The sequence below is a fragment of the Chaetodon auriga genome, chromosome 12, assembly GCF_051107435.1.
Source record: "Chaetodon auriga isolate fChaAug3 chromosome 12, fChaAug3.hap1, whole genome shotgun sequence".
In the NCBI taxonomy this organism is placed as follows: Eukaryota; Metazoa; Chordata; class Actinopteri; order Chaetodontiformes; family Chaetodontidae; genus Chaetodon; species Chaetodon auriga.
Genome location: NC_135085.1, coordinates 25,665,286 through 25,676,485, shown reverse-complemented (window position 1 = coordinate 25,676,485; position 11,200 = coordinate 25,665,286). Strand labels below are relative to the sequence as shown.

General features: G+C 42.4%; 1 protein-coding gene across 1 annotated transcript; it reads left to right on the top strand.

The window, feature by feature from the left end:
- The first annotated feature begins 7,815 nt into the window (after positions 1–7,815).
- LOC143329737 (uncharacterized) lies at positions 7,816–10,850 on the top strand. Its single transcript, XM_076745762.1, has 2 exons — positions 7,816–8,302; positions 8,821–10,850. The coding sequence occupies exons 1-2, from the start codon at positions 8,131–8,133 to the stop codon at positions 10,311–10,313; spliced, it is 1,665 nt and encodes a 554-aa protein (XP_076601877.1). The 5' UTR covers positions 7,816–8,130; the 3' UTR covers positions 10,314–10,850.
- Positions 10,851–11,200: the final 350 nt, after the last annotated feature.

Below are 11,200 nucleotides of genomic sequence, written 5' to 3'. Positions count from 1 at the left end.
AATGTGCTAAAATTAAATAAATCAGTGAAATATCACAACACAAAACACGGCAGAAGCAGTTAAATAACCAAAATGTTTATGCAGTGACTAACACTAGAACACAACTGGATATGATTTTGAATATTCTCGGACATCAGTGAAGGTTTGTTTACATCAGTGATGGATGTAAACAAAGCAGAGAAACAGGCTCATGGTTCCGGTTCCAGTGAGTTCCTCCTGCGGTGCTGCTGCCCTCTGGTGGCCGCAGCGGCTCACTGCTCCAATCGACAGGTTTTTTCTTTACTGATAATTTCTTCACATTTATTTGATGTAAAATGTTACTTCTAATGTACTCTGTAAAAATTCTCCATTACAAGTACAACTCCTGCATTGAAAATGTCACTTAATTTAAAGTATGTAAGTATATTATTATATGTATATCAATACATTATTCTTATTCATCAATATTTTGAACTATTTTCGACAGGACTGCAGCTATTGATTATTATCAATTATGGATTAATCAGCTGATTATTTTCTTGAATCAAACAATTGTTTGTTTTGTAAAAAATCAGAAAATAGTGAGAAATGTCATCTCAATTTCAGCTGAGACGATGATTGTTTAGTCCAACCAACAATCCAAACCTCAGAATTATTACAAATACAGTCAAATTATTGAAGGGAGAAGCAGCAAATTTTCACCTTTGAAAAGCTGGAAGAATGAAATGTTTTTACATGACAAATATTTAAATGATTATCAAAATAGCTGCCAATTAGTTTTCTGTTGGTTAGTTGTTTCATCTGTGCGTCTTGCAGAGAGTTTATTTATGTCATATTAATTTGTTGACATTTGTTATTGAACTTATGCAGCTGCTGTCAAGAGGGAAATATTCCCCAGATGACCAAACCATCACTCGACAGGATTTCTGAAAATCACTTTTCTCTTCCAAATCAACAGAAGCAGCAGGAGGACGAGTTCCAACTCACAGCACAACTGCAGTGAAGCAATGAGACAAAACACAGGTGAATCTGGTTCCCTCCGATCATCAGTCAGGTGGTACCCATCCGTCAGGTAAATGTCCATCTTTCAGAAAATCCACGTTTATAATTTCTCTTAGTTTAGAGAATGAGAGGGTGCTGCACAGTCGTGGTGGTGTTAATGTTAACTTCTGAAGTGCCAGCGTGGACCAGTCTGTGTGTTTGTCTCTGATAACAGAGCCTCTGCTCTGCACTGGAGTCCAGACAGAACCCTGCACACCTGCCTGCAGCTGGCTCATCACCTGTCCCCGGCTGCTCACCTGCCTGCAGTGCATCCACTCCAGCCCTTCAGCCATTCCTTGCCAGATTGTTGGATTGTTGTGTTTGAGGCAAATTGAATATGCTATTTGTGGTGATTCAGTGTTTTTGTGTTACTAACTCATCACCTGCTCATCACCGACTAGCCTCCAGGCTAACCCCTACCTGCCAGACGTTCATGCTCACACCAGGCACATTCTGCCATCACCTCCACCTCCCTAATTCACAACATACCTGAAATGAAAGCATGCATTACCTTTCAAGCATCATACTGGCCAGGAATGGCCATGGCAATGTTTCCGTACTGAAAGAGTGTCACCTTGGTCACTTATATATAACACACACATCGGCCACTTTATTAGGTACACCTGTTCAACTGCTCATTAACACAAATGTCCAATCAGCCAACCACATGGCAGCACTTCAGGCACGTAGACACAGTGCAAAACTCTGATTATCTTTATGCTGCCTGCTGTTCAGTGGGGCAGCAGAGTAAATGGCAGTTTGACAAGAAACTGACCGCTAAGAGCCTCTGCATCATTGCACTCAGGATCAGGAGAGACGCAGTTCTGACTGAAGGCGGCGGAGAAGCGAGCAGCAGTGGGAGGGTTAATAACCCGGCATCTGTGGGCAGCAGCGGGAGGTTTAACTGAGTTACACACGGCAGCTTCAAAAAGTACAGGCATATGATCTGAGAAAAACACTTCACAGAGCTCCAAGTTAAAACAGGCAAACCATATGATAGAACAAGATCAAGTGTGTGTCCCTGTACAGACTGTACAAGATTAAAAGAGTCGATTATGTTTAAGAAATCCCTGGACAACACACATGAATATTACAATCACTGACAATCAGGACCCGGTCATTTTTCAGCATGATATCAGATAAGAACACAGAGAAGTCATTTAAAAAGCAGTGGCGGCTGGTGAATTTTTGTCTTGGGGGGCACACTTAATTTACCAAACCAAAAAGTGGAGTTGTCAACGCTGGACCACAAGAATTAATGTATATTATGTTTAAAATAGACAGTTAAATGCAGGTGAATGTCACCAGTTAGTGAATCTGAATTTATCTCCCCAGTGTTTGATATGTTTGGCTCCAGATAAGATAGAATTGGTCCACACAAACCCTTAAAATCTCCTTTTCCATCATTAAACAAACTAAGAATGTGTAAATATATTTTTTACTTCAAAAATAAAAAGAGAAACAATTCATTTTCACAGCTTCCAAGAGAACCAAGCGCTTCTTCTGTCCAGCTAATTGTTTGGAACAACATGTTTATATTTACATACTAAATAAATTTAAAAAAAAAAACAAAAAAACAAAACAAATACACACACATGAAACCAACAAACACTGAACGTTTTATTTAAAAAAACAATCAAACCATCAGGCTTAAAGCCCAAAGTGCTTCTGTTAGCTAACATTTATATTAACAACCTTAAATGACAATGAAAACACAGCAAATCCTCATATTTAAGACTATCAAAGCAACAAAACATCGTCCCTTTGTCTAAAGAAAATAAGTGAAGCCATCAGGCTTTAAGCCAAACGTGCTTGATCACGTTGGTCAGGGAAGCCAAATAAAGCAGCTGCCTCACTGCGTCACGTGAGCCGAGACGTCTTCTCAGAGCAGCTCCGTGAAAAAGAGCGCGCACATCTCCTCCCTCTGTCTTCGACTGCTGTCTGATGAAGACGTCCGGCCGTCAGGTCCGAGCTCCTTCACGCTCAGTTTCTCCTCTGAACGGCGCTGTTTTCAGTGGCTTCACTGACTTTTCTCAGTTTATTTACTCCTTTTTCGGCTCTCTCTGTGATTAGCTAATGATCTTGTTTGCTAATTGCTCCGACACTCTGCGCTCAACGTCACTCGCTTGGCGGTTTTGATTACAGGCTCGCGGTGAACAGACCGCTCGCTCTCTGCTGCCACCCCATGGCCGGTGGTGTGTATAGCGATCAGAGGGAGGCAGCGGTCTCCTGTCTCGTATCTCTTGTATTGAAGAGGAACGAACTGCGCATGTCAAAGTTATAACGGGAGTCAATGGGGAAAGATGAGTCCGCCCGTGGCCGGATATATGTCAGCTGTTAGTAACTGCGGACAATGTAGGACATTTCTAATCTGACTATTTAATGCAGAATTTACATTTTAGTAACTCACTTCAGACTATATTATTCATTTTGCCCTTTTAAAGCATAGAGTGTACTTGTAAAAGTCATTTTAAAAAACGTTTTATTAAAGGAAGGGCTGTGTGATTCTACATGATGTGAGACAGAGGGGGCGGCGCCCTAGCGTCCTCTATCGGCCAGCCACCCCTGTTAAAAAGTCTCTGTTGTATTTAGGAGGCCGATAAACCACAGCACACAGCACTGCGTAAGGACTTCCCAGCTCAAACAAACTTGATTCAAAGCTGGGGAGAGCCGATGACGGCGATATCGGTTTACATTGAAAATCGCTTTGAAAAATAGTTGCAATTCCTCCTCCTCGACCAGATGTCCGTGGAGAATTAAAATAGCAACACTCGGCAGGTAAGAGTTCTGTAAAAGCACCGGACTCACCAACACTCAGCCAAGTCTCGGTAACAAAGAGGAAATCCAGTTCACAAGATGTGAAGAAATCCTTCAGGATGAATGTTTATTCGCAAGCGATCTTGTGTTAACCAGGCCAAACCTGGCTAGAACTGGTGGGTCTGGGTGAGCAGCTGACAGTGGGTCCCGGCGGAGAGGCCGCAGGTTCCCCGGATCCACTCCGCGCCAGCGAAGACGAGGACGGCAGGGACCGCGGGGCAGGAACAGGTCATCCGAGCCGGCCACCGGTACCAAGCAGACAGCGACGGCGTCCAGCCAACACCGAGAGACACAAAGGCAAGGCACCACTCCACATCCGCCATGATCAGGACGCACCAACCCAGCCCTCAGCCTCACAAGACAGCCGCCACGCTTACCCCGGCGGCGGTGGTGCCGAGGGAGTGCAGAGTTTGATGTCCATAATGATCTAAGTTGACCAGATCTTCAGTGGAGATTCTCAGATCTAGCAACGTTTGCCGATCATACACCAGCAGAGAGTTGACATTATGTGCAACAATTATTATAAACAGAATAAGCACACACAGTGCCCGGAGCGGCCGACGGAACGCCTCACACACTGGCGCCATCTTCCATCCAGACCACAAACTGTCATGTTTTATGTCATGTATTTCTATTATATTGACTCTTTCTGTCTCTTTCACCTTTGTTGTTCCTTTTTATTTTACATTGTGTTACTGTTAATTAGTTATCTTTGATCAGGACATATCCTTTCACTCCCATGTAAAACAAATTTCAAGGGCTGCCTTCTTTCACCTACGTAACATTGCAAAAATCGGGCACATCCTGTCTCAAAATGATGCAGAAAAACTAGTCCATGTATTAGTAACTTCCAGGTTGGATTATTGCAATTCTTTACTATCAGGCTGCCCAAACTTGTTGCTGAATATTCCCCAGTTGTTCCAGAACGCTGCAGCACATGTTCTGACAATGAAGAGGAAGAGAGATATTATATTTCTCCGATATTAGCCACTCTGCACTGACTCCCTGTAAAATCTAGAATAGAATTTAAAATTCTCCTCTTTACTTAGAAGGCCAAAAATGGTCAGGCACCATCTTATCTTAAAGAGCTCATAGTACCTTATTACCCCACTCGAACACTGCGTTCCCAGAATGCAGGCCTACTTATGGTTCCTAAAGTCTCCAAATGCAGAACAGGAGCCAGAGCATTTAGCTTTCAAGCTCCTCTCCTGTGGAACCATCTTCCAGTCTTTGTCCGGGAGGCAGACACTGTCTCTACATTTAAGAGTAGGCTTAAAACCTTCCTTTTTGACAAAGCTTATAGTTCGGGCTGGCTCAGGCTTGCCTTGGACCAGCCCCTACTTATGCTGCTATAGCAAGAGACTGTCGGGGGACCGTCAAAGATACACCGAGCTCCTCTGTCCTCCTCTCCCTCTCCATCTGCATGCTTTCATGTCCTACCACGGCGTGTTACTAATTTAGCTTCTTCCCTGGAGTCTCTGTGCTTTCTCGTCTCACAGGTTCCCATGGATAGTGGCTGAATCTGGATTGTGGATTACAGCTACGTCTCCTGTCATGGCCCTGCCTGACATCCACTGCAACTGCTACGACTATTATTACATCCACTGTCATTGTTACTGTAATTGCATTTCTGTCTGTCTCTCTCTCTCTCACCCAACCGGTCGAGGCAGATGGTCGCCCACCCACAGCCTGGTTCTGCCTGAGGTTTCTGCCTGTTAAAAGGCAGTTTTTCCTCGCCACTGTTGCCAAGTGTTTGCTCATGAGGGAATTGTTGGGAATGGGAATTCTTATTACTCATCTTCTCTTTTACTGAATCAGAAGCATTCACTTCTTAAAGCCAAATGAATAACCATGTCATATGATTAGGTGTGTGCATGTGCCATAATCTGCTGACCATGACACCACCTACAGTATGTTATTATGCACTGATGAAGTCAACCTGTTGTCTTGATTGTACAACACATTATGACGTGCCTATTGTGTCGACATTGTTCTAATGACAGAACAAAGTGCTCCTGTCTACAAAGATAATGTATTGAATATGTGACAGGTTGATCGATGTTCAAAGTATTGTTGTTCATTTGTTTGGTTAATAGGAGACCCCACAAAGTACTTTTACTGCACTTGCAGATAATTCTATTATTTTCCACAGATCTGATTTTTAAGATTGTTATTTGTGAAGCGTGACATTGTTTTTGTTTCAATATGTTTTGGTAGTTTGGTAATGCTCTGCACAGTCTGTGCTGTACTCACAACACCTGCCTGTGTGCTGCTAGACAGCTAGCGAACCATTTAAGAAAACTCTGTACACAAGGCTTTCATTTCTTGCTTTTATGAAGCCATCTTGTAGTTAACATGCCAGTTAGTGATAAATGATGACAATGGTGACAAATGTTGACAAATGTTGGCAAATGGTAACTGTAACATACAGAAAAATGCAATTACTGTCTATAGTACATGTGGTATGCTAACACAAACATGTAGCTAATACATGTTGGTAACATCGGTATCCGCCAACGGAAACACAATTGACTTTGCAAACTTACTCAAAACACTAATTTATAACATTTATGGTGTCTATATAAGTGCTTTGTACACGTAATACTTACAAAGACGAAAAATTTCCCAAGGCTCAAACGCTCTAGAGTCAACACAGCGTATTATGAGGGTTTTATGATGTTCTTTCTGTCGTACTGCTAGCCAGTCTCTCGTGAGAGAAAAAAACACCAAAGATTGTCTATTTATGAGATGAAAAAAAAAACGATCCTTTACGAAGGGTGTCTCACTCTGATAACTTTTAACCATAGCATTTTAACAGTTTTTAACCATGAAATTAACTTATTTATTTAAACATTATGAACTTATTTGTGACCTTACGACTAACTATTATGAAGTTATTAATGATTTTGATCCAAAGGCACGACACAGTCTTTGTTGCCAGGTGGTGTTCGTGAGCATGTGGCAAGCACCAGGGACAAAAAGAATGGTAGTTTCTGGTAGAATGGTAGTTTTCTCCGGCAGCAGAGGAGACATGCAGAGCAGGCCGACTACTGTGAGATCAGTGTTATGTTGTACACTGATGTTACGATAATAAACCTTGTTGCACTGAAGGCCTGGTGTCCGCCTGTCTCTGGCTGCTGCAACATATATAATCAAACACCTTCTCCTGCTCCGGGCTCTTTCTTGTCATCTCACAATCGAGACAGCAAAAAGGGAGTCTGTCTGCAGGCGTCAGAATAAACTCACAGAAAGACAGTTGAAGTGGTAATAAATAAAAATAAAAATCCAAGGTTCTTACAAATCCACCGAAAGAGAAGAAGAAACTAAAAATCTAAAACAATGTTTTTCTCTCTCTTCTTCTCCGTTTCCTTTTCAACAATGGGTTCCAACAGCAGTGAAAATAAAGCATCTGAAAATGTACCTCTGATGTGTTCCCCCAATATTCGGTTTATGATCACAGAATTTGGTGCTTTGATAGAGACCAAACTGTATTTTCCACGGACTCAGAATGTCCAGATAAACCTGTCAGAACAGACTCTGTGCTGTTCTCTTTATCTGAAAACGTTTAACATCTGAATTATGACCTGTTGTTCTGTGAAGCTAATGAAGCTAACTTAGCTTGCTAGCTGGAAACACGTAGACATGAACGTAGCAGCACATCAGAGTGAGCCAACAGGTTGAACGGAGTGTGTCTGGAGGAAAAGTTGCTGTGAATCAGTAAAAATGTCTAAAGTCCAAAGGCTGAGAGCTTTTGTGGAGCAGCGACTAACTGCGGCTGCTGAAGAGATAATTGAGCTGTTTGAAAGAACGATAGCAGAGTACGAGGAGGAACTTTGCGTCTCACACTACATCCTCCGATACAGTAGGTGGCGATATGCACCGTGTAAGAGTTGCGACCTGCCATCAAATCTCATTAAAAAAAGAAGAAATGGCACCGGAAATAATTCTACTTCTCGTGGCCAACGTGCTCATTTTCCCGTTAATTATCACGCGTCGTTGTAAAACAAAGTCGGAGTGAACCAGCAGAGTTTTTATGTGGACAAAGTTTAAGGAAACTTTCGGAATGTTTCACCACGGACGCATCTCCTGTTAAACCTGTCAGAATAGACTCTGTGCTGCTTTCTTTATTTGAGAAGGTTTGGAATCTGACTCATCTGTTGTTCTGTGAAGCTAATGAAGCTAACTTAGCTTGCTAGCTGGAAACACGCGGACGTGAACGTAGCAGCACATCAGAGTGAGCCAACAGTTTTAACGGAGTGTGTCTGGAGGAAAAGTTTCTGTGAATCAGTAAAAATGTCTAAAGTCCAAACGCTGAGAGCTTTTGTGGAGCAGCGACTGACTGCGGCTGCTGAAGAGATAATGGAGCTGTTTGAAAGAACGATAGCAGAGTACGAGGAGGAACTTTGTCGACAACGAAAACTACTGGACGCTGTTTTCCAGCCTGAAGTCCGGTTACACAGAGCAGGTTTGACTCTTTACTGCTTATTCTCACTGCAAACTGCTGCAAACCTGCTGACATCCTCTGATTTGAGAAAGAGTTCAACTTCTATCAGGACTCTCAACATGTAATATATTAATGAAAGCCTTGAAAATATTACAAACATAAGGTATGTTGGGCTTCAGTGATTGTGCTATATAGTGTCGTCTCTGTCTGCTGTGAGACAGTTTTGTCTGTATTGAAGTTCCAAATGAAAGTAGAAAACACTCAAAGATGATGAAGTGTGTGCGGTATGGTTATCTGAAACCACTGGATTGATAGAAGATGTTGGCTGTGTCGCCCAGCCCTCATTACCACACTGTTATTTTATGGCGTTTGTGCTGTGATGAAATGCAAAGTGCACGATATGTTTGGAGTTTGTTTTAGTTTGAAAGACTTCCAAATATGTTCAACATCTCTCCACATTGAAGAAATTGGTGGTTTAAAAGTTAAGAGGAAATGACCGTTTTCTAAAAGGTGTGTATGTGTTTCATGATCCTCCACAGACGTCCAGCAGCTGTTGGTGAGTCAAGAAGAGGATCCTCCTGAGCAGCAGGACTGTCTGGACAGTCTGGACCAGGAGGAGTCCCCAGAGCTGCCACACATTAAAGAGGAACAGGAGGAACTGCGGACCAATCAGGAGGGAGAGCAGCTTGGAGGGCTGGAGGAGGCTGATATCAGTAAGTTCACACTCAGTGTCCCTGTGAAGAGTGAAGAAGAGGCTGATGAAGAGGAACCTCAGTCCTCACAGCTTCATCAGAGACAAACAGAACAGATGAACACAGGATCTGATGGAGAGGACTGTGGAGGACCAGGACCAGACAGGAACTTTAATCCAGATCATTTACAGCCAGATGCTCATGATACGACTTCAGACTCCTCTGAACCCGAGACGGACGACAGTTGTGACTGGGAACCTCCGTCAGGTTTAAAGCCTCTGCAAAACAATGAAGAATCTGGAAGTGATGTGGAATGTAATAGTGGAAAAACCTCATTTAGCTCTTGTGCTACAAGCCCTGGCTCAAAGGAACATCTGCAGAAACACAATGGAATCCAAACAGGGGAGGATCCCTTCAGTTGTTCAGTCTGTGGTCAAAGATTCACACACAGCTCATCTTTGACCTCACATTTACGAGTTCATAAGGGAGAAAAACCTTTCACATGCTCAGTTTGTGAAGATAATTTCAGTTCCAGAAGCAGTTTGTCCAAACACAAGAGAATGCATAACAGGGAGAAACCATTCAATTGTACAGTTTGTGGTAAAGGATTTGCACAAAAATCACATTTGAGAGGACACTTGACTGTCCACACAGGGGAGAAACCATTCAATTGTACAGTTTGTGGTAAAGGATTTGCACAAAAATCACATTTGAGAGGACACTTGACTGTCCACACAGGGGAGAAACCATTCAATTGTACAGTTTGTGGTAAAGGATTTGCACAAAAATCACATTTGAGAAGACACTTGACTGTCCACACAGGAGAAAAACCATTCACTTGTACAGTTTGTGGTAAAGGATTTGCACGAAAATCACGTTTGAGTGACCACTTGATTGTCCACACAGGGGAGAAACCATTCAGTTGTACAGTTTGTGGTAAAGCATATGCACGAAAATCATGTTTGAGAGGACACTTGATTGTCCACACAGGGGAGAAACCATTCAGTTGTACAGTTTGTGGTAAAGGATTTGCACATAAATCATATTTGAGAGGACACATGACTGTCCACACAGGGGAGAAACCATTCAGTTGTACAGTTTGTGGTAAAGGATTTGCACATAAATCACATTTGAGAGGACACTTGACTGTCCACACGGGGGAGAAACCATTCAATTGTACAGTTTGTGGTAAAGGATTTGCACATAAATCACATTTGAGAGAACACTCGACTGTCCACACGGGGGAGAAACCATTCAATTGTACAGTTTGTGGTAAAGGATTTGCACGAAAATCACATTTGAGAGATCACTTGTTAGTCCACGCGGGAGAAACCATGTAGTTACAGCGTTTGTGATAAAAAGATTCATTGTGTGCTGGTGAGAGCAGTGGAAGTCAATGAAACTGCAGAGATGCTCGTCGAGCCAACTTTTCCAGCAGGATTACGACATTGAAAGCAAGATTTGGCTCAACGCTGATCATTTCAAAACTGTGAAATGGACACTAATAAGTTGCGCTTCATCGTTTCATCTGAGGTGAAGCCACGTGGTCATTTTAACTCTGTTCTGTTTGTGTCTACATGTGCCTTTTGATATTACATGTCGGGCTGTGTACCAAACCAGTTGCTTATCTGGACAGATAACTAAGTAAACTTTGTGGTGCTTGTCATCCGTGATATGTTTCTCAACCATGAACAGATTGTTTACTGAATGCTGTGAGAGTAAAAAAAACCCCACATATCTCAGTGCAGATCCAGCAGTGCATCCGCCCCCATCGTGCAACTTTCTGAAGTGCTTTGGTTTCATTTTTTACAAAACCTCATCGGTTTGCTAAAACATCAGGTCACTGTTTGTTGTGTAATGGGAATTCATGTTATTCATCTTCTCTTTTACTCAATCACTTGCATTCAATGTTTTAAAGCCAACTGAACAACCATGTCATGTGATTAGGTGTGTGCGTGTGCCATTATCTGCTGACCATGTCACCACCTACAGTATGTTGTTACGCAGTGATGAAGTGAACCTGTTGTCCTGATTGTACAACACATTATGATGTGCCTATTGTGCTGACATTGTTCTGATGATAGAACAAAGTGATCCTGTCTACAAAGGTAATATATTGTATATATTCTATCAACTTCTCCTGCTCCGGGCTCTTTTCTTGTCATCTCACACTCGAGACAACGAGAAGGGAGTTCGTCTGCAGGCGTCAGAATAAACTCACAGAAAC

What these genes read in the sequence shown, in the direction of transcription:
- LOC143329737 (XM_076745762.1), top strand. Translation starts at nt 8,131, where the DNA reads ATGTCTAAAGTCCAAACGCTGAGAGCTTTTGTGGAGCAGCGACTGACT. An exon ending in AGTCCGGTTACACAGAGCAG is followed by an intron (nt 8,303 to 8,820) that starts GTTTGACTCTTT and finishes GATCCTCCACAG; the next exon opens with ACGTCCAGCAGCTGTTGGTG.